This window comes from Cenococcum geophilum (genome assembly GCF_001692895.1).
Source record: "Cenococcum geophilum 1.58 unplaced genomic scaffold K441scaffold_8, whole genome shotgun sequence".
Lineage (NCBI taxonomy): Eukaryota > Fungi > Ascomycota > Dothideomycetes > Gloniales > Gloniaceae > Cenococcum > Cenococcum geophilum.
The window spans coordinates 813,087-837,806 of NW_027137566.1; the positions used below are offsets into that span (position 1 = coordinate 813,087).

General features: G+C 49.1%; 9 protein-coding genes across 9 annotated transcripts; 5 read left to right on the forward strand and 4 right to left on the reverse strand.

Annotated features, from left to right (window-relative positions):
* Positions 1-2,357: 2,357 nt before the first annotated feature.
* K441DRAFT_510452 (uncharacterized protein) lies at positions 2,358-2,595 on the reverse strand (the record flags this gene model as incomplete). The annotated part of the gene is made up of 2 exons (XM_067642092.1): positions 2,358-2,432; positions 2,491-2,595. Coding segments are annotated over 2 exons (180 nt in total), but the record flags the coding sequence as incomplete, so codon positions are not given.
* A 2,047-nt stretch (positions 2,596-4,642) lies between these two features.
* On the forward strand, positions 4,643-5,311 carry K441DRAFT_685006 (uncharacterized protein; the record flags this gene model as incomplete). Its single annotated transcript, XM_067651835.1, has 1 exon — positions 4,643-5,311. The coding sequence occupies one exon, from the start codon at positions 4,643-4,645 to the stop codon at positions 5,309-5,311; it is 669 nt and encodes a 222-aa protein (XP_067507441.1).
* A 3,765-nt stretch (positions 5,312-9,076) lies between these two features.
* Positions 9,077-9,568, forward strand: K441DRAFT_501961 (uncharacterized protein; the record flags this gene model as incomplete). Its single annotated transcript, XM_067642017.1, has 2 exons — positions 9,077-9,213; positions 9,277-9,568. Coding segments are annotated over 2 exons (429 nt in total), but the record flags the coding sequence as incomplete, so codon positions are not given.
* A 1,798-nt stretch (positions 9,569-11,366) lies between these two features.
* K441DRAFT_685008 (uncharacterized protein) lies at positions 11,367-14,414 on the reverse strand (the record flags this gene model as incomplete). Its single annotated transcript, XM_067651836.1, has 4 exons — positions 11,367-12,327; positions 12,377-12,595; positions 12,657-13,961; positions 14,017-14,414. The coding sequence occupies 4 exons, from the start codon at positions 14,412-14,414 to the stop codon at positions 11,367-11,369; spliced, it is 2,883 nt and encodes a 960-aa protein (XP_067507443.1).
* Positions 14,415-14,703: 289 nt separating this feature from the next.
* K441DRAFT_703534 (glycosyltransferase family 33 protein) lies at positions 14,704-16,873 on the forward strand. Its single transcript, XM_067653478.1, has 3 exons — positions 14,704-15,118; positions 15,182-15,378; positions 15,658-16,873. The coding sequence occupies exons 1-3, from the start codon at positions 14,779-14,781 to the stop codon at positions 16,603-16,605; spliced, it is 1,485 nt and encodes a 494-aa protein (XP_067507444.1). The 5' UTR covers positions 14,704-14,778; the 3' UTR covers positions 16,606-16,873.
* A 176-nt stretch (positions 16,874-17,049) lies between these two features.
* K441DRAFT_629765 (uncharacterized protein) lies at positions 17,050-19,845 on the forward strand (the record flags this gene model as incomplete). Its single annotated transcript, XM_067646247.1, has 6 exons — positions 17,050-17,157; positions 17,214-18,246; positions 18,355-18,735; positions 18,786-18,957; positions 19,021-19,436; positions 19,495-19,845. 6 exons carry the CDS (start codon positions 17,050-17,052, stop codon positions 19,821-19,823), a joined length of 2,439 nt encoding a protein of 812 aa, XP_067507445.1. The 3' UTR covers positions 19,824-19,845.
* Positions 19,846-20,134: 289 nt separating this feature from the next.
* Positions 20,135-21,993, forward strand: K441DRAFT_693806 (uncharacterized protein). The gene is made up of 2 exons (XM_067652674.1): positions 20,135-21,122; positions 21,436-21,993. Exons 1-2 carry the CDS (start codon positions 20,583-20,585, stop codon positions 21,877-21,879), a joined length of 984 nt encoding a protein of 327 aa, XP_067507446.1. The 5' UTR covers positions 20,135-20,582; the 3' UTR covers positions 21,880-21,993.
* On the reverse strand, positions 21,954-22,691 carry K441DRAFT_339587 (uncharacterized protein). Its single transcript, XM_067641259.1, has one exon. It carries the CDS (start codon positions 22,469-22,471, stop codon positions 22,028-22,030), a length of 444 nt encoding a protein of 147 aa, XP_067507447.1. The 5' UTR covers positions 22,472-22,691; the 3' UTR covers positions 21,954-22,027.
* Positions 22,692-22,716: 25 nt separating this feature from the next.
* Positions 22,717-24,407, reverse strand: K441DRAFT_629769 (mitochondrial carrier). Its single transcript, XM_067646248.1, has 4 exons — positions 23,953-24,407; positions 23,850-23,898; positions 23,785-23,801; positions 22,717-23,732 (listed from the first exon to the last, which is right to left on the reverse strand). Exons 1-4 carry the CDS (start codon positions 24,208-24,210, stop codon positions 23,085-23,087), a joined length of 972 nt encoding a protein of 323 aa, XP_067507448.1. The 5' UTR covers positions 24,211-24,407; the 3' UTR covers positions 22,717-23,084.
* Positions 24,408-24,720: the final 313 nt, after the last annotated feature.

The following is a 24,720-nucleotide window of genomic DNA, read 5'->3' on the forward strand; positions in this document are numbered from 1 at the left end:
CGTTCCATGGTAGATCATGTCCGGAAGTGTTTGGCAGCAAATAAAAACGCTAGAATGTATCAAGCTGAGGTTTTGATAAAAATAGACTGCAAATAGTGGTGTTTTATGGAAGATATATAACCCCTGACTCAATACATAAATTCTACGCATGAACGTCTACAATTCACGGATATTGGATGTCGATGTTCATAGTCAACGCATTAGCAATGGATAGGGTTAAACGTGCAGAAAGAACTTCCGTTGAATGTACGATAAGTCTCTGCATTCCGACGCTCTGTTACAATTAGCCTAAAATGACGAATGTGTGTTTTGGCCAGGGGAAATTCACCTTCAGCTTAATCGAACCGAGGAGACAAACAACTGCAATGCTAATCAGAGCAGCATCGAACTGGAAATAACATGTTTAATCCTGCGTGCGTTTCGGATTTATTCGAGTTCGGACATATCACATCTAAAGCAAGCCTTCAGGTCTCGGTGTAAGGGAGTAAGCGTAAATGAAACATAACAGGACCACAATTAATTGCCTGCTCACCATGCGACAGCCACCATGCGACAGCCACATGCAGATAGTAAGGTGCCTATATGGTGCATATGTCTTGGCATGTAGACTGCAACATAGGTAGAACAGAGTCCGATTACAGCGAATGATCCACTGTTTCTTTTGTGATGAAGACGGGTCAGAACGTAGACTCCTTGCATATGGAGTACCGCCAACTCGTATTGAAAATGGGAAATTATGTGGTAGGAGAGATAAAAATATCCTCGCGTTTACCATGATACAGAACTGACGTGCTTATTATGTGGACTTTCTAGAAAAGTTTTGAACGAAGGATAGATCTTGGCTAAAAATGAGTAGAAGATGACAAAATATAGATAGGATATGCATGATATCCCACGAGTATTTACAACATGGAACGCAAATTGGTAAAGCGGGGAATCTACTGTGTTGTCGAATGTCGTGGAGAGAGACGATAACACCACTGTGCTTTGGCGCCATCCGACGCTTTAACGCAGATGAGTATCAATATGGTAACGCGCTTCGAGTGAGATACGAGGACTTGCACAAAGACCTTGCCAGGTCTTGACGCGAACTTCCCCAAGTGGGTTTTAGTATCATGTCGATGGAGATAACGTCAGTGCACGGCGTCTTGGACTTGATAACCCACTCATTTACGCGTCCCGAAGCTCAAGCGTTGCCACTATCCAAATCCTCCACAATCAATTTGAAGCGCGCTCGCGAGCTAGGGTTAATATCAAAAGATTGGTGACCCAGGTAATCGGTGTAGTCCATTTCTCCAAGTGGAGGAGAGCCGAGCGTAATTTCCCGCACTGGGTTCATTGAGGGCCCACATGGCAGCCTTGCGCCAGACTTCGCTTGGCTTACGCCCAAACATTAGCTGCGAAACCTCTACCTAGTAGTCTACGAATCCACGTCTGTTTCAGAGGTCAACAATATCAAAAAAGTGCTGGGCCAAAACTTGGCTTCCCAGGCAATGCGTCTTCTTGAACAATCGGCCCTGAATCTAAGCTAAGATGCAGTAACAGACTCTATAGGCCGCCGCATTGATATCTCATCGCAAACAGGAAGACCAATAAAACTCCCATAAAAGGATATCAATTAACATTACGTTTCGCAAGGCAACCAATGGAATGGCGTGCAGAAGAATAAAGTAGCGGAACCATGTCATTAAGCTTGTCCAAACTCTTCCAGGAAATATTACCAAGAGTGCTAGAGTTATTATGAACATGAAGATTGCCAGACCACACACTAAACAGTCCCCTTAGGCTTTGGCAGGAGCCCTTCCATCGATGTACCAAGCGTAAACAAGAAATTAAGGTGTACAATAAGTAGTCTCCTTTGCGTAAAGGTGATGCGCCGCACCGTTGGAAGAATGACTCCGGACTCCCATCGCAACGCATGAAGATCGTGATGAAGAGCCCGAAGCCACTGACTGTGAGAGAAACCAAATCCCCTAGAAACTGCCCATCCGCAAGCAACCCGCCGAACATCGAAATGATCCTATGCTCGGCAGGCCACCAAAGACAAGCCGTTTACAAGATGTAAGCGGCGAAGCCGAAGACGGCAGCGAGACCGGCACCGGAGGCGGCGAAAGCCTTATTAGCAGCACCAGTGAAAGTGGCGACAGGAGGAGTGTATGAACCAGTGCCGATAACGCTGGTAGCAGGAGTGTAGGCTGGGGTACTAGCATTGACATAAGGAGCGCTGTAGGCGGGGGCGCTAGAGTAGACTGGAGCAACGCTAGAGTAGACTGGAGTGACGCTGGAGTAACCCGGGACCGGGGTGCTGAGACTTGTTAGCAAGACCTCGACTTCGAGGTTTTGTAGATGTACCTGGTGCACGAGGTGACAATAGCGGAGCTGACGGGCTTGGTGACCGTGCATGGGCAGTTGGTGATAGTTAAGGTAGTGGCCTGGTATTCCAGTTAGCATCACGTGGCCAAGAATCTATTCTCTCCGTTTTTCGCTAACCTCAGTGATGGTGTAGGTGACGCCACCATGGGTGATCTCAGTAGCTTCCGGGCAGTAGGTGGTGTAGGCAGTCACAACCTCAGTCGTGTAGACTGGGCCGGTGGAGTTGCCCCAGGCATTGGCACCGGCAACGAAGGCGGCGGAAGCGGCGACAGCAGTGGAGAAACGCATGTTGACGGTATTAATTATTTACGTTGGTAAAACGGTAAACGGAGTTACTGGTGATGGAGAGGGTTTGAGGTTGTAAGCGTGTTTGTTGATTAAACGAGTGAAATCGGTGAAGACCGGTGTGTTGTTTCGTGAATGAGTGTGTGGTGACGAAGAAGAGGACGATGGGTGAGCGTCGACGCATCTTATATGACTTAGGCTAATTGATTCACTGGCAACGAGTGGCTGGCCCCACAAGCAAGGTATAATTGGACATTGGACTTGTTTCTTTCGTTTGGGCTTAGGCGGCCAAGGACGCGGCGCTCCGGCTAGAGGATACGGAAAAGGGGTGTGCGGAGCTTGGGGACCGAGACCCGCTGTCGGGGTTGTTTATTGACGGATCCCACACTCCCCTAACACTTTCCTATCAGCGTTGGTATTGCCGCCTCAAACGAAATTGCAGAGCACTATCAACGGTCTTGTGCTAGCCGGGGGATGGGCAGCATCCCATGTGTGTGCCTGCTTCTCTTCTGCCGCTTGGCCTATCAAGGGCTCGAAACGCTCTCCAGTTGTCGATGCAACCGTCCGGTCCAGCCGAAGTGGTCTGCTTGCTCACACTTACTCAGCGGTATGTTGGTTAACACCTCACTGCTGAGGTTGGAAAAATTATGACGTGCCGCGCAAAAGATTAATAACTCCTTTGTGCGGGTCTGGGGACTGAGGCTCTAACCGACCGTTTCACAACGCTGCCGGCGATCACGACAGACATTTAAACGCTAGATGTAACTATTTCTTGTGCACTGAGCCCGAATACAAGCTCTCCTCTTGCATATGTGGGAGGCTCTGCTGGGTCTCCAAGATCGATCTGGGGGTTGCTTTGACCTAGAGGCGTAAGCGTTTTCGCCGCCGTAGACGGGAAGTACGATCTGCGCACGTTGTTCTCGAAGAGTTCAAGCACTAGCATAACTCCAAATATAGGGACTTATCCTTGGTTAGTTTCTTTGGATGTTAGATGAAAACCCCTCTTGCTGCTTGAGGTCAAGTTAAGGCGATTGGTCGAAACGAAAGTAAGGAGAACGGGTTCCTGCATGACCTACGAGCGGAAAAGGGAAATTTTTTGGTTGCACGGAGCTGCTGAGGCCTCGCCTCTGGTGGCAAATTATTGATCCGTGAAGTTTCTTTGGATGACTTTGATATTTGGTAAGTGAGCACCTGAGATAGTTCACACTCTGACCAGCTAACTCATCCCTGAGCTGGTGTTAGACTTTACGATCGTTCGGTGGCTGGGCGTTGCGCTGTTCAAGCCAACGCATGATTCGATAGCTCAATTTTAATTTGTAAGTTTGCATTTCCACTCTCCGCTTTTTCCCGCTGCGCTTTCGCTCCAAACCTGCCAGAAAACGGTACTCCACGTTCGCAACCGAGCGCTATTATTACTGTGGGTGACCAACAGGATGGGTCGCTTGCGTGGATCTTCGAGTTCCGGAGATGAGTCTGGAATGGCGCACGCGGGAGACGAACGCGCATAAGAAAATACACGTCCGCGCACACGACCGCTTTCTCCTTTTAGTAAAGCTAACATCTGATATGCCACTTTGCCCTCAGGAGTTCGTCCATGGATATTTTCGTCCAAGGAGTCGTGACTAATTTAGTGAGAATGCTCACCATCAGCTGATGGAATACATTAACGAAGTGCATCGATTTCTTAGATAGTTGTTGTCAACGTTGAATAAACACCAGACGGTCATTTTCAGTCACTCACAACTGCTCGAGTCCTACACGGCCTGGCCTTAAGCAGAGTTTCGGCATATCCCACAGGCAGCGTCTCACATAATTTTCAACCCTGGCGCCGAGCTATTTTTCCTGTTGACTCGATCGATCTGCGGATGCCAAGTTAAGGAAGCAGATCGACCAGAGCCTGAAGGTCTGCGTGAATGTTTGCTTGGCGAAACGCACAGCGAGTTCGCTAGAGTTTCCATCTTCATCACGCTAGCACGGAACCAAAATGCCAACACCAAGTAGGAATCTATCGCAATCAATTTCCAGAAAGAACAAAAAAGCGACCAAGTCAGTGGCAGGTTCAGGCGTCCCCAAAGGATGGCCTTTAGAGGTCACATACATCCGTGCACCAATCTACTCAAAAGCCCTCTCAACTGATCTAAACGCACCGAACTCTACTGGCAGTACTTCCACTCTATCGTCTACTATTAGCTTACCTCTAGGACCCTCTCAAGTCGTTCGTATTGGTGCTATATCGGATCCCTCGCATCCTGCTAACGGACAGCATGGCCTTTTCGCAGTGCGGCACCTCGCACCGGATAGCCTCATCCTTCCTTACCTTGGTTTTGTTCATGGAAAAGAAGATGCGGACTCCAACTCTGATTATGATCTCTCCCTCGACCGCGATTTGGGTATTGGCGTGGATGCGACAAAGTTTGGTAACGAGGCCAGGTTTATCAATGATTATCGTGGCGTAAGTCCTGCAGGACCAAATGCAGAATTTAGGGAGATGTGGGTAGACACCGGTAATGGAAAGTCCGAGAAGATAATGGGAGTATATGTGCTTAGTGCCGGTAGGAGTGGGAAGAGATCTAAGGGTATTGCTAAAAGCGAGGAAATCCTTGTCAGCTACGGAAAAGGCTTCTGGAGTGAGCGCAGGAAGGATCAAGAGTGACATTGGCAGTTCGTGTGGAGTTGAATGAGATGGAAGGTAGTCGATGGATGCGCCTTCGCCAGCTGTTAACCTCCCTGCTAAGCCGGATCGCCCGTCAAGCACAGGACGTTAGGCACCGTCTAGGATGCTAAGAGCCAAATCTATTTGTTAGTTCGTTTGTCCACTATGCGGGCGTGTGGGGAGAACAATTAGGGCCGTTCGCGTTGTCGACAAGTTGGCAATTCAGGCGTACATGGCTTCATACAAACACTGCACAGGGAGTAGTACCACTTTAACAGCATCCACTCAATTTGAACTTTTTCAACAAGCATACATCAGACAACATCCTTTTCATTACGAGACTTATACCCACTGACGTTTCAGTCTCTGGTCTCAACTGTGATTCCATTTCTTTATCCATATTACCAATTCTTAGCTCGCCTCGTTGCTCTTGGCGTCATGTACCTCATTATTTCATCTTTTCTCAGAAACCCGCAACTCCGAGCGAAATTAGGGCCCTCCGTAGACAGGTCAATAGTAATTACTTAGAAGCTCAAGGCCTCGCTGCAGTAGATACCGAACTCAAACAGCTTCACAACAAAGTCCTCAACCAGCTAGCAGAGGTTCAGTCCGAGTTGGATGAGGTCTCTCTGACTGTATTTGATCAAGGTATGAGTTGGAAATTGGGTTAGACGAGCTTGACCGATCGATAAATGCAAGGCGATGTTACTGTGACACCTCAAAGGAGTATCGGTGTGCGTATGGTCGCGGTTCTGCACGTGTGCAACAATTTCATAATCATGAAAGTCTAATGATGAGATGGAAGTTTTAGACGTTCCTGTACGGAGATGCCGTATTGCGCGCCCCAAACAAGTGCAGCCCAGTTTGGAAGACGGGGTCACTGCAGTGATTAGTTGATAAGGTGAAATGGTCAGCTGGTGTGCTCTTCCGCGGCATTTTAGTCTGCGTTTTTTACCTTGCCCGTCTTTTTGTTATGTTGATGTTTCTGTTTCTAGTGTAGACGTTATTCATTTCCCTACGAAAACGAGAGGAATCTAAATTTCGAGGTCAAAAGCACTATCACTCAGTCTCAAAGAGAGTCACTGCAACCGCCGAGATCATGCCTTTGTCATAAGACAGGATCTGCGTGGAAATATGAGTACACCACAGGTCCGGCTACGACTAAAATAATCGAGTAGAATCAACACACAATTGTGCGGAAGTCTCGGTTCTTCGTTGAGCGATTCCAGCGACTCATGGGTGGTTCCGCAGGACTCCTTGGTGCTTTAACACGGTCTGGGACTCGGTTCCATAAGCGCTTGGAGTATTTCCTAGTATCGAGGACGAGCTTAGGTAGTTTTCTAGGCTAGGGATTAATACGAGTATCTCAACAGGCATGTGCTACCTGTCACCTCCGTTTATACCACCCAACAAGCAACTAAGGGATGCGCTAAACCTAATCGCTGTGAACATTGTACACGGTAAGTAGATATTCGACGTCCCGATCGTAAGAAATTGCGCTTGGAGTTCAGGAGTCTGCGGATGCAGATCAACTTTGGATTCCTAGAACGGAGAGTGTGGTGAAGGTTATAGGATATCCATTGGTCTGGAAATTCACCCCGAAGACCAAATAGCGACCTATTTAAGAAGTGCTCGGCCAGCATGACGTCGGGTGTGTCCGAATCCCAGCAACGTGACCCCAGGTTAGCCTTGCACACAGAACGTCTATCGAGTGTCCACCGATAGGGGATTAAATGGTCCACGTGAAAGAAACAAAACTTACGTTTATTTTATGAGTAGCAAAATGGTTTGTGGCAGGTGAGGCGTTTGAGGCGTCAGGATTGAGGCGCTGTTATTATTTCGAGCGGGAATGGCATCATAAGCTGTCCTCAGCCACACGTCAGAAACGACGATCGCCATCGCCGATGGAGCAATCGGCCTGTTTGTAAAAAAAAAGCGCAATCGCGATGGGATCGCACAAGATCGGGTTTGAGAATACGGATATCTACAATTTAGGTGAAAAGGCTGAATATCATCCCACTCAACAATAGCATATAGCTAACGGCAACGCTATGCTCTCCAACCAGCACCGAGGCAAGCTTGAACCATGCATTCAACGACTCTAAAATTCATACCCTAGAGAGAGAAACGGCGAGGGTTTGTGTGTAGGAGCCCACAATTATCTTCGTGATAGGTGGGCTGTGACCCGAGAGTGTCGAAGAAGAGTTTTCATGTGCGTGGACTTGTGGAGTTTGTGGGTTACTCTCACGACGTCATACTCTTGCCACCATCTCACAAACGTAGCCTCTCTCAACTCCCGAGAGGGAAAGTGGCAGCATGGGTCATTGCTCACCATGAAGTATTACTGTTGAGCAGCCTGCAGGTACAACCGGTATCAGCAAAAGTGCGAGAGGTCGGACCCCGTTGGTGATAGACAGGAACCGTGTTGCTTGGCAGGCCCGTAGTTGACGATGGCATCGACATCTGAAAGATCACATGGGCTTGTGACGTTTGCGGTCTCGCGTGCAACGGCTGGCCGACGAGCCTAGGCGGTTTCGGAATCTTGAGACGGAAGCGATCAACAGCCTCTTACATGGCGGCCAATCATCACCAAGCAGCCGCTCTAAGCCCCCAAGCTCCCCCAAGCCTTGCCCGGTGAGCAGGAACCGGATTTTTCTTCAGTTGTTCAACTGCCGCACTGAATCCTGCAAAGAATTACGGCCTGGGCTTTATTATTGCCAGGGTGCCGGGTTCACCGTCCGCGGCCATGTCCAAGGGGGGGTACATGTGCGGATTGCCAGCGTCGAGGCAGTGAAGGTTCCATACGTTAGCAATCCGCACATGTTACCCCCTTGTAAAAGATCCTTCTGGTGGCTGTTTCAACGATCGAATGTCATTGCCATTACAGGAGCCTGGAATAATGCTGAGCTGCATCGATAAAAGGGCCCAAACCTCAAGGCTGCTGTCAGGAACGTAATCCGAATGTCCGGTTATTTTCCCCGGCCGTAACTTCCCCAAAGGACTTGAATTGCTATTACAAACAAGACTCCTTAGTACGATATGGGTTTTGGCGCCAAATGTACTCCGTATCGTAATACCAATGGTATGGTTGTATTAAGAGTCAAGTATAGCGTGAATAAGCAGTAAAAACTTAATAAAAAGTAAATCTTAAAGCGTAAAGGGTATAGATTTTCCTCACGGGCAGGGTATACCCCCTTCCTATACGACCGGTTATACCGATATTGGTGGTAGAGCTTAACGATATCGTCGAAAGTCAGATAATCGTTAATTACACCAAAAAGTCTTGATCAGGGCGTGTAGATCGTAATACAAATTAGATCGTTATATACCCGTTATCGTAATGAAGGATTTAGTCAAAACCAACAAAACCACTTGCATATCCTGTTACCACACCACCACACCACCAGCCTCGTCTGATATCACCTTACCACTTCAGCCCACCAACCAAACATAGCCTTACCCATGCCTTCTCCCGCCCTAGTAGCTGCCCTCCCGGTCAGTCCAGAGAATTCGAGATCCAAGACCCGTGTGCACAACCTGCACGCTTTGCACACCGCGCCTCTATCAACCTATATCAAACCCCCACCCCGCATCCAAGCCTTCCTTATTCTCCTTCTCCTCACAATCCACACAACTTCACCGAGAAATACAACCGCGTCGAAAATATCATGGCGCCCTCGCCAAGACATAGCCTGACTGATGTAAGAACTCTCAATGCAGCCTTGCTGTTTCCTAAATCCACCATTACTGACGCTGCTACCTTAGGACAACTCCTTGCAGAAGTACATGCTACTCTCAAGCCAGCAAGAAGTTCTTCGTCGTCGACTCTCACTCCAAATTCCCCCTCCAACTCCAATGACGGCCTTCTCTCCGGAAATGCAATCACTTTCCTCATCACCAGTGTCTTCTCGCCCTAATTACAACTCTTTTAGCCCTGAGCCATTCCCTATATCTCCAGCATCCAGTCGACCCATGGGTGCTTACCCAATTCCCACCGTCCCAGGAGTCGAGCACCGCAGCAGCATGGGCTACGAGAACCAGAGCGAGAACGGCCACAAGCTTTACGAGATCAATCAAAAGATCAAGACAACCTTGACCGAGCTCCTTAACACCGACTCGGTCAAGAACGACGAAAAGTTCCGCACTTGGATCCAGGGACGGCTTATGGATGCCGAAATGGAGATGCGGCGTCAACGAAGACGTCGCAGCAGCATCGACCGCGAGATTGCTGAAAGCATTGCCGAGCGCTTTGAGCACAACGGGTTTAGGTACTCGNCATGACGTGGTAGGGGTCTCCTCGCTCTTACTTTTACTTTTAATACCTGTCAAACTACTGGCGGAAAAATGACACGAAAAGAGCCGAGTCACAGAAATAGATGAGAGTGACGGAGCTGCGTCAATTATTTTGGAGGAAAATGTCGATCATAGGCCACGTCTATCAGGACGTTTTGATTGCCTTTGTATGGGGTTACAAGCTCAACGGCTATTTAGGCTATTGGAAGCTGGCGTTACTATCAACATCGTATTCCTCAAGGCCTGGGAGGCACGGCGTACTCTCACTTCACTCGTGGGGTAGGGGGCATTGGTTAATCGGTACAAATGATATCTAAGGCATATTGGTTTTTTTTGGCTGGCGGCATAATTCTGATTGTAACTTTATTGGTGTGATGAAGGGATGAGTTAACGCAACTTACGAGTCATGACGTTTAGTTGAATGAATTGAATGGATCACTACGATTGCCATAACTTGCCATCTCTCATTCTTAGTTGTGAAATGTGTAATCGACTGCTCCATCCTCTCTTCTGATAGGTACAACGCCGCTACATCTCATCCAAGTCACCATGATCTCGAACCACCCGACCCTCCGCAGACAAAGCATCTAAATCGCGTTTTGTAATATCGCCACTCAAAACTGCGGGGTTTTGCAGGCAATGCATCCTTTCCCCAGCCTAGCATGCAACCAGGCTGCACATCTCCACTATTCATGGGAAACATCCTGTAGCTAATGCTGCACCCCAAGAAAAACGAACCACCCAGACCGCACCCTCAACGCACGACTCGCCCGTATCGCCCATAAAAATTTATCTCCTGCAAAAACCTTGGGAGGTGCCGCGCCTTCTATTCGCTCCAGCATGCGGTTTTACGAAAAGTCAATCGCGCCCCTCGGAACGGGGATCATCAGCCCCGCTTCTAGCTCCCCCAACCCTTCTCCCCCCTCCACTCCACACAAGAGCAGCTGAGATAGAGGGCGGCGGCGGCGGCGGCGGCGGCGACGGCGAAGGGGCCGGGAGACTCCGCATTGCGCGCTATTATGCCATTGCTTATTATTCTAGCTCAAGTTTCTAGCTCCAGCTCTAGCGCCAGCTATGTAAAGTACCTAAAAATAAACCAGCAGCGCCCAGTTTTCTCTCGCGGGCTCAGGCCAAACAGTTATGTTTTATATGCACAGCTCGGAGGCAGCCGGATCCGCGCTGATAAAGTACCATCCAGGGGGCGGGATTCGATTGGCCTGCCGACAAGCAATTGCACGGGCAGGTAGGCAGGCAGGGCAGGCAGGATGGGGATTGGGATGGGATAGGACGGGATGTCTGATATCTGGTTTTCTTGCGCGCGAGAGCGCCACGCGTCTTGGTTCGCTGCTGCAAGGGCATTACGTGCGTTGTGATAGCCATCTTTTCCTGCTTCAGGGGTTTCCCTACTGGGTTGGGGATGCAGGGACTAGGGACTGCTGGGGGAGCTGGGGTTGCGGCGGATGTTTTCGGTCGTGGCCGTGGTAGGTGGGTTGGGTTTTGAGGATTGGAAGGCTGGTGCGTGTGTGTGGAGAGTTATGTGTATCAATTGATGTGCCCATGCCCAGCGCTCCTCCTGCTTGGGCTTTAGGATCCAGTATAGCTATCTACGCTGGATCTTGTGACGGGTAGCCTAAGAAAAACATGGCGTAACAGGGCGCGGAAGTGCGCAATATTGAACAGAAGCCGGTTCGTTGGACGCAGCTTAAACATGGATGAAGAAAAGTTTAGATGGTCGAAAATAGTGGCACTGATAAAGACAGCGCTATCCACCAATCCTACTGCCCCCGCCGCACCAGCACCGTCCTTCGCCTTCCCGCTCAACGTGCACGACCACGTCCATGCCCTTGCCTTTCAAGAACTGCACGGTGCGCTCACGTACGTCTTCTAGATTGGTTGTGCGAGCTGCAATGATGTGGATGACGCCGAGGACTTTCTGGTGCGCCGGCGTGTGTGGCTGGGGCTCGTGAGTGTGTGCGTGAGAGCGTGAATCGGAATGGGAATGAGAGGGAGAGTGGTTGTACTCATCACGACTATGTTCATGCCCATGCCCATGGCTGTGGTAGTGGTCACGCTCATGAGCATGATGCGGAGAGTGAGAATGCGAATGGTCGCAGTGATCTCCGTGATTATGGCCATGGCCATGGCCATGATCGTGTTTATGCTCATGTGCATGCACTTCTGCGTGAGCTGCTCCGGCGTCTTCGAGCCAGAAACGAGGGACGGTATAGCCGACTACACCTCGTAGGGAGCTGATTTCCTGTAGTGCATTGCGGATACCGTACTCGACATCCGCGGGAAGAGAAAGTAGAAGTCGCATACCAGAACTCTTAACAAGCGGGATGGCGGAAAGGAAAATTAGGATCGCAATGATACAAGATGCAAGGGGATCCCACCCCGACCAGCCGTAGTACTTGGTAAGTAGCGTAGAAATGATGACAGCTAAGGAACCGAGAGTGTCGGCCATGATATGCAAGAATATTCCTTGCATATTCTCATTATCGTGGTGGTGAGAATGGCCCCCATGAGAATGGCCGTCATGATCGTGTGAATGCCCATGATCTCCATGGTCATGTCCATGGTGGGCATGCCCGAAGGCTGTAAGGCCCACAATATTGACGATGAAACCAAGTATACTGACGATGAGAAGCTCGTTGAGTCGATGTAGTTCGTGCCCACCCCACAGTCGTTCGAGGGCATCAAATACAATCTCAACACTTACAAGCCTAGGAAGTGGTTAGGTTGAGTGGGAAAAGTACTAGAATGCGCACTTACATAAGGAAGATTCCATTAGCAAAGCCGGAAATGGTATCGACTTTGCCATAACCGTAAGGAAATCGCCCACTGGACGGCCACTTGCTCATCACTGCTGCTGCCAATCCCACAGCCAGCCCAGCGCAGTCAAACAACATATGAATACTGTCTGTCAAGAGACCCAATGAACCACTCACAAAACCGTAGAAAAACTGGACGAGCATAAATGTGAGATTGAGCCTAGATAAAACATATGTTAGTGCATCAACTTGAATGACAATTAAGACCTCATGTTGCTTACATCGCAAAATACGCAATCCTCCTAGAGTCTTTCTCGATAAGTATGCTGTGAGCGATTGATCCTGAAGTAACTCGACGGATGAGGTATCCAGATATTCTAGAGTGATTGCCATGAAGATGATGATCGCCATGATGCTTATGGTCGTGATCTCCTGCGTCTTGTTTCGAAACAGAAGTAGTTGTGTCAAATGTGGCAGCCGCATAACACAAAACACATAGAACACCAATGTAAGGAAACCCTTTCCAGATACCCGGATGTTGCAGGTAGCTGAATCCTGTTATCAAGATGCAGCCAATGAGAACGCCGGGTTTTCGTTGAGTTCGTAAAGAAGAAGGTAATGAAAAGAAAAGAAGAGCTGTAGCAGAAGCCACAGACAAAGCAGAGAATATAATTGCATCATAAGAGATTGGAGGTGATGTAGACAGCACAATAGCGGAAGCTACCGTGAAGAGGCTAAGTGTCAGACCGGCCAAAAGGGTGAGTTTGGTATCTTCGGGGGATGAAATTAACGGTGACGAAGGTTTCGGGAGAGATAGCCTAGTAGAAGCTGGTGCATCCCATGNGGTTTCGGATGTAGCCAATTTTAACCTAGAGGCTCCTCGCGATATGGTTAATAAAGACCAGCCCGCTGTTGGCAGTGGAGGAGGAAATGCAAGCACCGAGGTAGCGAGAGCAAGATGACCAAGAATAAGAGCCCGTTTATTTGCCGAGAAGTTCAGAAAGTCGCATAGAAGCCCAAGCAATAGCACTATACAAGTGGTTCTCCTCGTACGGATTATTCTTTTCCAATTATCCAAGAATGTATGTTTCATCGGCCTTATATCGAAGCTGCCGATTCCAGTCGCAACAACAGTTAAAAGAACAATGGCTGTCCTTGAACCACCAAGCTGCATAGTAGCATAGAAAGGGAGAAGAATACTGAGTATTCTACCGCCTATTTGGCGAAGGGAAGCAAAACTCCAGAATCTTTCGTATTTCTTGCCTAAACGTTCTGAATTTCCCAAGCTGCTCTTTCGGCGATCCAGCGGCTGACCTAAGGAGCGTATCTTGGACAGTATTCCGACCAGTATCAGTGTCGCCGAGGAGAGTGTACATGCTTGTATGAGTGGAGAGTTGGTGGAGAAGCTTCGTAACTGGATACCGGCTGAGTCCTTAGTAACGGCATGTAGCAGTCGATCGTGAGAGGGGGTGATTGCGGAGGGGGGATTCGAGGGTATAGGAATGGTGGGGTACGCCAATGAGGCGAATAGATAAGGCAGAGGAATGAGAATTGCCGTCAGAACTTCTGGTAACTTCAACCATGAACTATACCCCGGTTAGTCGAACCAGATCCAAGATTGATGAGAGGGTTATTACAAACCTTGATGCCACCACCGGATTTTCTTGTATCGGAGAAAATCCATATCCATTCGAAGCATTACTTGGACGTTGGGGAGGGCGACCAAGGTCTGATTCTCCTCGAGGCCGGCCCCTCATTGAGGGGTTGAAGGCAAAGCCGCTATCGACTGATTGAGAGTGATTGTGGAAGTGGTCGTAGTGGTTAGTATAGGGCGACAAGCTGTCTATGCGCAATTGGTCGTCCAAATCAGAATGGGAATGGCCGTGGAGGCTGTTACTGGAAGCTGGTTTCTTTAGGGTTCTACCGTTGGTCCAAGCGGGAGCTCGTTCAGCCAAAAGGGCGCGATTGTGGGAGCGCGAATACCCATGACTATGTCCATGACTGCCTGGGTTCAGAGGAAGCGCGTATGTAGACGCCATGTAGGGTAAGAGGGCGATGTGATTCCACCGCCACTAAGTTCTGGGCAGACCAGTACCCGTGGCCAAAGGTGCAGTCGGCATGAGGGTCAAACGGCAAAGAATGATGGCAGCAGTAATGGGCGACTGCGACTGTGTGAATGGGTCAAACAACGGAGCAGCAGGCGATGTTGGTGCGATGTTTCTATTCTAAATGCATCGTCCCCGGCCTTCAGGGGTCCGCATCAGTAGATCGTCAAAAGTGTGGCGCAAACGCTCCATATCGAAAATCATTCTGGAACTTCAGTCCAACATCGACTTTCATATAACACTAGCCTTCCCCAAAGAAATTGCATTAGGCTTACTTTCCCTTTCTCCTCGTGCGAGGATGTTTGACTGGACGTCCAAGACTTTTGTAGATGTCGCTATTTTCGTAGCCCTAATAATTTCTTCTCTTGTCACTTTATTCCTGTTTACGTTGCCTACCCAGTATGATCCTTGCAACCCAGACTTAGTCCAAGAAGATGTCCCTGAGGAAGAGAAGAAGAAATCTGTCGATTCCGCATATGGCTACTTTAACAAACATCGAGCTACAAACAAGGCGTTAAAGGTAGAAGGGTCAACCCAAGTTGTCGTTCTTGGAGACATCGGCCGGAGTCCCCGCATGCAATATCATGCAATCAGCATCGCAAAGCATGGAGGTCGGGTGGACCTGATTGGTTATCAAGGTTAGTCGCAAGTGGAAAATATCTATTTCGAAATGTGCGGCAGTGTACTGAGATATCATAAAGAATCGGAAGTGCACCCTGTCGTCGCATCAAGTCCCTTGATCAACATTGTTCCAATAGCACCTATCCCCAATTTGCTTCGTACTAACAGCAAGTTATTGTTTCTTTTTGTTGCCCCACTGAAGGCTTTCTGGCAGGCATGGAGCTTGTATCATGCCTTGGGATATCGGGCAAAGCCTGCGAAATGGATGCTTGTTCAGGTGAGATCTACTTTTTCATTCTATATTTCGCGCGTATTTACCTTTCATCATTTAACTGTTCCTCTTCACCTCTTAATCGCTCATACAATCCATCAGCAGTCAATCTGCTGAAGATGCTTTCTTTTGTGTGAAGCCTGCTGTCTCCTTCGTTTTGGAAACACATGCTCTCATCGTATCAGCACGTCTCGTTTCTGATTACGCGTATTGGTACCTAAATATCACAGACCTCTACAACTATTGATTACCACTCTATATCCAGGCCACTAATTATGATTACAGAATCCCCCTTCTATACCTACTCTAGCGATAGCACAGTTTATCTGTTTCTTTCGCAACACCAACTTTGTAATTGATTGGCACAATTTCGGGTACTCAATACTTGCTCTTAAACTTGGATATGGCCATCCTCTCGTAATCATTGCTTCTTTGTACGAAAATTTATTCGCTCGCTTCGCTTTCGCTCATTTCGCTGTCACAAACGCTATGGCTCGCGTACTCAAAGAGAAGTACGGCATCACTGCTCGTCCCCTACATGACCGACCTTCTGCTATTTTCAAGCCTCTTGGCTCAGACGAACGCTCGGCCTTTCTTTCCCGCTTGGTCGAAACAGCCCAATATGCAAAAGACTTATCCAAAGGCCCGAAAAGCCCATGGCGCCTCCTCGTGAGTCCTACATCCTGGACCGCTGATGAAGACTTCACTGTTCTCCTCGACGCGCTAGTCAGCTACTCCTCTCTCGTCACCTCCAAGACCCAACTTCCCAAAATTCTCGCCATTATCACGGGTAAAGGCCCATTTAAAGAGCACTATCTCTCGAAAATCCGGGCTCTTAATCAAGATAAAAAGCTCCTGAATGTAGTCATTCTGACAGCCTGGCTCACGCCCGAAGATTATGCGCTACTTCTCGGTTCTGCCGATCTTGGGGTCTCACTGCACACTTCTTCCTCTGGCGTTGACCTTCCAATGAAGGTCGTGGATATGTTTGGCGCAGGCTTGCCGGTCGTCGGTTGGTGCAAGTTTGAGGCCTGGCCAGAGCTTGTTAGAGAAGGTGTGAACGGACGAGGTTTTCAGAATACCGAAGAGCTGCTGCATCTGCTTGTTGATCTGTTCGCAGAGAGGGAGGCGGATTTGCCGAACTTGAAGAAGGGAGCACTCAAGGAGAGTTCATACCGCTGGGATGATGAGTGGGATGGAGTGGCGGGAAAGTTATTTAAGCTGGTCAAGTAAAAGCTCACAATCTACGCGTATTTTACGTGGAGAAGATCAACCATTTTCAGTGCATTTTATGGGCATAGAGAGCATACGAATGACGTACTTATATCATGCACTTGAACTCACTAATAGCTTCACTTAGCTTTCAGATGCTTCTGGTAAATGTCCGAGTTGCGTATTGACCCGTAGATTCTCTCCTATAACAAATATAAAAGCAGCAGCGTGTTGCAAGATCTAATAGGCGACTACTTACTACAGCGTCCTTCATTTATCAAACATACGCATTAGAAACGCAATATTTTCTATCTACTATCCCAAACGGTCCGTTAACGAACATTTCGGGCCTTCTTCGGCAATGATGATTTTGACTCAACCTTCACCCTTCCTACGCGAACCCCGAGAAAACGAGGCTGCTATGCGTCTTTAGTCTTAACATGCTATCTTTATCAACAGCACCAAATGTCCGGGGTGACTCAGCTTCACAGCTGGCCGTCTGCATTAAACTGTCTTGTCTGGTCCCAGGACTGTGAAATAGCCGTTGCGGCTGGTGAGAACGTCGAAATTCTTGTAATTTTTCGTAGCCTAAAATATTCAGAGATTTAAGAGTTAATTTTTAAACACAGATCCCGAATCTTGAAGAACATAAGGGCACAGATAAAGAAGCATCACCTCACCTTGCTCAGTGGCATGATATTCGCATTCAGACGAATGTCTTCGCCGAGACGGAGTTTCCCACCAAGCTACCTGCGCCTTTCCAGACGTTTTCTACTGGCGAAGAAATATCCTTGAGCACCGTTGCTGCTCTTGAATGGTCGCCTCCTGGACTAGCCAAGCATCGAAGATGTGCTCTTGGCATTCTCACGTCAAATCTAGTACTGTCAATTTGGGTGTCAGAGTCCAATCCAAGAATCGCTGCAAGCTGGAGGCGTGTCTTGATCGTCAACTTGGAGTTGGAACGATACTTCAAGGACTTGCAGATTACAGAAGGTGGAAGTTCCGAAAATGAAAAGGTAGAGAGACTACGACTACGCCAACGTATCAGAGCATTCTCCTGGAGTCCTTCAACGTCCTATCCTGGACCGTTAACCACGATTGGTAGCCCTCTAAATTGGGGCACATACTTCTTAGCAGTGTCTAATGATAACAACGAAATCACTATTTTACGCATTCTATCACCATATGATCCTCTATCTCCTACCGAGGAGTGGTCAGTCAAGGCGACCACTCATTTTCAAGTGCATAATAACTCAACCTCCCAAGTACATGCCCCAGGTATTTTCGACGAATATGTACAACAGCAGAGATTTATTTCCCATTTAGCATGGAGTCCTTGGTCCGGAAGGGAAAGTGCGCGCCATCAATCTACCTTGGCATATGCTTCCAATTCGGAGCTTCGTGCAAGGAATATCTTTGGACACATACAGAAAAACGGTCACTTGTCTCTTTCTATCGCTGAGTCGGAATCCACTTACCAAGCTATCAACTTAAAGCATGCTGGCCCTTTGAGATGGGGTCCACAAGTCGGTAATCAAGACCGCATATTCCTGATTGCTTTCTCTCAAACCGATGCTCTCTGTTTCTCTGTGCTGGAAACAGATGCTTCAAACTTTGAAGTGTCAACACATGACCTTGATGGACGCTGGGATGCCGTTTCTGGTAAGTTTCGCTTTGCTAGGGAGTGAGCGTTTCCGGCTTTTCTGTCCACTGGATCCTTCATATTCAGGAATTGGAGGCCATTCTACGCCATCTTGCTGACTCTCACAGGCGTGGCGTTCAAAGTCTCATCATCGAAGGACGTTCTAGTGTACGTTACATCATTACTTTCGACTGCCCGGGCTCCAACCGCCTGCTTGAAACTTCCTTTGAGAGAGAATTCGGCCGTTCCATCGCCACCATGGCAAGGTCAGATTGTTGAGAGCCAAGCTCTATTTAGCGCGGCCCATGATCTAGGAGAGAACGCGATTGCGAAAACTTGGGGCTTGGCGTCCTCTCCTCTGGGCGATCTCATTGCTACATGCGTTTCGTTACATCCTAGCGATATGATCGAGTATTCAACTGCAAACGAGCAAAAATCTAATGTGACCTTGAGCAGCCTTAGTGATACTACTGAGAAATTCACTCTCCCCAAAGGCTCTGCTGTTGGTCGTAAGCGCCTATTCTTCCAGTGCCGACTTCAGCGACTAACGCATACCTAGATGTCAGTGCAGAAACAATCTTATTCAGCATTAAAAGGTGGTTTAGCCACAATTCTGAAAATGCGGAAATAGCTTCTACGTCAAAAGAGAACATATTACAAGAGATACTCTATTCTTTCGGGATCGACGAGTCTCAAGAGGCCTCCGCCTCTTCAGATGAAAAAGCTACGGAGTGAGTTGGCTGACTAAATCTCGATGGAAAAAGAAACCCAATCATTGACGAATTGAACTTTAGCTTATCTCCTAACATAACCTCACTAACTGGAGAATTTGAAGCCTTTGCTTTTTCCAAGTCATTGAAAAAGGGTGCCTACTTCCCTACGAAAACTTTGAAGGACAGATATGACATACTAGTATCCACGATATGTTTACCTGGAGTACCTACTGAAGTCCAACATATTATGATAACCATGCGAGTAGCGAAAGAGGTGCTGAAGCTTTCTCGTCACCTTTGTGATAATAGTCGGTTGAGTAAGAAAATCCTAGCTACGTTCTCTATTGTCGTCTCGAAATTACATGAGCTTGCTGGCCACGACGCAGCGGAATTTTCCGATCTTTTGGACGGAGAAGTGGAAGACTGCGATATTTGCGGTAGTTCAATTAAAGTTGAGAGTCTAGATTGGGCGAGGTGTACCGAAGGTCATCAATTTGGTGAGTAAAGCATCTGTAGCGGTTTTTTAATTATCACCGCTTGTTAATTTTGGCTTAGCACGTTGTGGTTTGTCGTTCCTTGCAATACAGGCCCCTGGCATTTCCAAATTCTGTGGTGTTTGTCGAAAGCAATTCTTGAGGGAAGAGTTCATTGTTCAAGTGGATGATATCGAGTTGAATGGAAGTGCTTCTACTGCAGCAATAAACGACACGGAGATGCTTGGTGCCCCGGGTTCTGCTGTGGTTACAGATGCTGCCGCGGGTGAACCTTCTCTAGCAAAGCAAGGAGAAACAGCAAGTGGTCATCATGCTCCCATGACGCTGGCTCGCTTACTGTTTTCGGCATGCGACGTTTGTATATACTGCGGCGGAAAGTTCGTTGGCTAGGTTTGTGTAACAGTCGTACTATAATTGACAAAGTCAACATTCCATCAATTTTGCCCTGATAATCTTACCCCCTTTAGGCTTGTCGCGATCGACTCAGAGGTATGTAATCATTCTCATGATATTACTTCTTTGTTTTGCTTCCAGATATGAGAAACCGGGCCTCCATGGCTAAGAGCAAATCCTTCCCCGTCAATGAGCGCATCTGCGGGTACTTAAACGACGATACACAAAAAGAGATTGAATATTGCAAACAATTCTCATTATCCGACTTACTATACTTAAGATTCACAGTCAGTTAATGGAATATCCGCCCGCAATATTTGGAGACAGAAGTGTCAAACTGTCGAGTTCTCCTGCAAGTTCTGCAAGGATTGTGCCACCATCGCTTGGTCGAACGAGGAGTGTCCCGAGGTGGAGCAAACTACGAAAGACTCAAACGATCTAGGCGCTGGTTTCTTCGATGATTCCTCGGAGGATAAAATGCCAACAAGTGCATTATCCTCGCCTACATAACGCCGTACTACTGAGGTACGTAGAGGTCCGTCGCCGAAAGTAAATGACTCCGAAGGCCTTGGCTTGAGATTAGAGCATCCAGAAAAGCAAGGTTGGCACTTCATGTCACCTCAGCTCGTCTTCCTACACTAAATCTTACCGCAGGCCACTCTGATGGGTCTTACTCCGGCTCACTAGAAGAGCGATCTCCCGCCCGAGCCCGCCACATCTGTCTGCGTAAGCCAGGCCAAGGCCGTATTGTGCATAATGCCTCTCCCCGCGTATCAAACACCTTCGACGACACCCAGAGCCATAGTAAAAGCCGACCAGATCCTCAGCGTGCACGCCATAACAATGCAAGCGCTCCTCCGCGACGAAGAAGCCCTAAGTGGCAGCTCCTCCAAACAACCCTCCCTCTCCTCCACCGCCCGCCACTCCCGCAACCGCTCGCAATCGCAATCAGTGCCCGCACGCAAAGCCTCCGCCGTTTCCCCTCCTCCCATCGACACCTCCGCGCCGGGCCCTCCCCACCCCCCCTCCCACTTCATCCGCACCCCCTATCCCTTCCGCCCCCACAAGACCTTCCGTAAACCCTCCCCAGGCCCCGCCTCCTCCGCCTCCGCCCGCGAAGCAGTCATCACGCTCAGCATCCGCCGCCACGCGCACGCACTCTCCCCCCGCATCGCGCGCCTCGCGATCCCAAGCACGTTGACCATCCAGGGACGCACAAAGGCCGGCACGCGCGCCGCGGAGCAGCGCTTCGCGACGCTGGACTTCGACGACGCGTTTCTGGCCGCGCAGCTGCGGGTACACTACGCTCGACTGGCCGGCCCGTAGCGCCTCGTGAGCGCGCGCGCTCTGCGACGCATCACGGTCAGCACGGCGCCGACGTGGAGTGGGGAGGGGGCGGAGTGCTGCGCGGCGGCGCTGGCGGCGCGGTGTCCGGCTTTGAGTGGGCTTGGAGGCGGCGGCGGTGGTGGGGGGGGGGGGGGGGGGGGGGGGGGGGGGGGGGGGGGGGGGGGGGGGGGGGGGGTTCTGTGTGCGGGGTCCGAGACTGTTAGTGAGTAGAGGCTTAACGGATACATTTTCGGAGGAGAAGCTGATGCGGTTGTATTCGCAGCCGAAGGAAGGAAGGGCGAGGTATGCGTGGGTGCATTGGGCGAGAAGGGTTGCGGTGGCGAATGGGACGCTGGAGGCTGGGTCAGGGCGGGAGAAGGCGGAGAAGGATGGAGTTGAAAAGGAGAGGGAGGATGTATTTGCGGGGCCGACGAGGGATGAGGAGGCGGATGTGGGTATGGGGTCTGGTCGTGGCGATTTTGTTACGGGGTTGGAATTTGTTGACGGGTGGAATATTGGAAGGATTTTGGTGGCGTTTGGGGTGGTGCTGGTGTTGAGTCTGCTTGCGACGTTGCTGTGGATTTTGTTTGGGACGACTTGGATATATGTGGGGTTTAGAGGAGCTGGTGAAAGAGTAGCGACAGGGTTGTTGTTGGGGCTTTTGTTGCTGTTTTTAGGATGGACAGGCGTTGGAGGTTGGTTATGGGTTAGCTGGCTTTCCTTGTAGGTCAAAATGAGGGTAAGGAGTTCTTCGATCTTTTAGTGTAACCTGCGGCTTGTATTGAATGAATGACGTCCATATTGGACTGTAACTAGGAAGCCGTGCAGCGACAGTCTAGGCCAGAGTTTTAAATTATTTTTCCACACTAATGAACCTAGAGTCGGCGAGAATACCGCAGGAATGCTAACAGAGTGCTGTATTGACCAGAAGATGCGAAGAGTAGGTTGCGACGAATATGAGCCCATGGCAAGCTGGTAGGAGTAGGCGCCTTCCTTCTACGACTGCAATGAGCACAGCGGCTGCAAATGCTCTCATCGTACTCTTTCTGTGAGAAGACCCCCACTGTTTTCGGAGATGCAAAGCATAGTATTTCACGGCTATTGACGTGGTTCCACCAGTCGGTAGCGTATAGCATGGCATGAATTACGCCGGGAGACCATAATAGAAATATCCAAAATACGTCGTACTGCAGATCTCTGCGGCGGTCTCTGCCAGGGATCCAGCCAAAGTAGATGGTCAAGGGTGGAAAGATGAAGACTAAAAGTATGAGAAAAAGATGGGCGGGGAGTTTCATCCATGTTCGAATGATTGCCCCCATCCTGAGGATGAATAGGAATTAACAACTGAGTGGAGGTAAGGATCAGGTATTTTCCCGAGGCAGAATCCGCTTCGGAATTTCTTCGATAGGTGTTGGTGTTTAAGGTGATTGGCAAAAGGTGCCTTTTCGAGATCGTTTCGTAAGCCATTTCCGAAACTTGTAGTTGCCGCTGATCGATCCAGGAAGGATCTTCTAAGCATAACCGACAGAGAGACCCGAGAAATCACACTACTTAGATCATTTAATGGCTCTTGACTTGAACTCTCATAATTAATAGTCAGACTCGAAACGCTCATGAACTAGCTTAGTGCTGTTGAAGAAAGACCAAGAGAACCCCGTTTAGAAACTCAAAGTATATTTCAGAGGTGACGAATACATAGGCCAAAGACGACAAGCAAACGATTTGAAGGTTGGGCTTCACTCTAATAATACAACACTTAGATGAAGAGATTTCATGAGTTATGGAAAGAAATGATCTAGTACCACTTTCATGCCTAAACGCCTTCATATATGGAAATCACTTGCCTCATGCGTGCTTGCCCATCTACAACCAAGGCTTGCGGACAGCCTTTGGAGGCAACCGTAATATCTTTTTACATGATACATGTACTTCTTAATCAAACATCTTCGTCATAGCCTGGTGCGCCAATTCAACACCCAGGAAAGTCGCAGCGTTTGCTGGGACCGCCCTAGCAAGTGCCGGGCCTATACCAGGGAAAAATGCTTTGAAACCACCTTTCCCGTAGATCTCCTTCACCACCCCTCCGATCGTCGGCCGGCCTTCTGCACTCTGCAATCGGCTCTTAATCGTATCTATGGGAAAAATAGGTATCCACATAGCAACACCCGCAGCACCTCCTGCCACACATACTGCTGGCAGACTCAGTTTGCCTGGGAGACCGTTCTCATCCTTGGGTGTTAACCGCCGCTTGACGACCTCGTATGCGGCAAAATATGCTGCTGAACCTGGCCCGTCTCTTGCAAGAGTCATTGCGCTGCCTCGGAACACACTTCGGATTCCTCCCTCCTTGTACAGCTGCCGCACCACATCCAGACCTCCCGAGTATTTTGGCTTCTCACCAGGCTTAAGCTCTTTCTGACCTTGAATTTGTAGCAAGACCTTGACACGCTCGAAGGGTGCAGTTATGAGAGTCATGGGAATCGCGGAGAAAAAGCCGGCGGCGGAGATTTGAGCTACACTGTACTGGCCGTTTTCCACCTTGGAAATGCTGCTGATGAGATTTTTACCAACATCATAACCCTGAGCTAGTGTTAGTACTCTGCTTTCAAATTTTTGAGTAGATTTGACATACCCAGAAGCTAACAGCGACTAATTATATGTTAGCTATAGCCTCTAAACTCATGTCGGGCTGCTTACACATAGGCGTGACGCCCACCAAAGGTGCAGATACACCCGCATAGAGGCCCTAAGTAGCAGCTTAGCAGTTGTGCTAGACCCCAAGTTATTTTCTCAAGTATACCCGTGCTATGCCTTCCCGTGCTATTGTCCTCCTCACCACATCCATTGCACCAGAGTACACGCCCCTCTCGGCCGTCTGCAATCGCACTTTGACCAAATCAAACGGATGTCCCACAATAACGGCGCAGACACCGCCGACACCTCCAGCCACTAAAGCGCGCAAGCTCTGCAGTGAGCTCTTAGTGGCCACAACAACATCCTCCTTCAATTCCTCTGCTGATGGAAGGTGATCGGGTTTTAGCGACGACTTGGACGACATTATGAAGGCGGGGAGATAGAGGAAAGGGAGAGAAACATAAAGAGAAGGGTTGTCGGGCGCGACGCAGACGGATCACGGCTTGACTCGAGGAAGAAAAGACGACAAGATGACGGGCGACGGTGGAGGAAGCAAAAAAATGGTAGTAAAGTAATTTACATGTGCACAGTGGCGGTTCAGCGGCAGCATCATCATCCTCGGCAACATGGGAGTGGTGGGGCCAGGGTCGAAATCAGGGCTCTCGGTCTAAAGGCTCAAGTGATGCACAAATTCAGTAGCGGTACCTGGTACTCTGGGGCTAACGATATGCTTCTCCTCCGCCGACCCGTGTTATCTTTTTTGATTATTTACCCGCTCTGAAGCTTGCTATTGGTGGTATAGTGCCGGAGGTCCAACAGGAGTGACGGAATCAATTCCGTTGCCACCCTTATCCCATGCGCGGTCGATAGGCGAAATAGCCAAGGTAGGACCTCAGAATAGCAACCGGACTCGACGCTTATTGTGCTTAGGAAA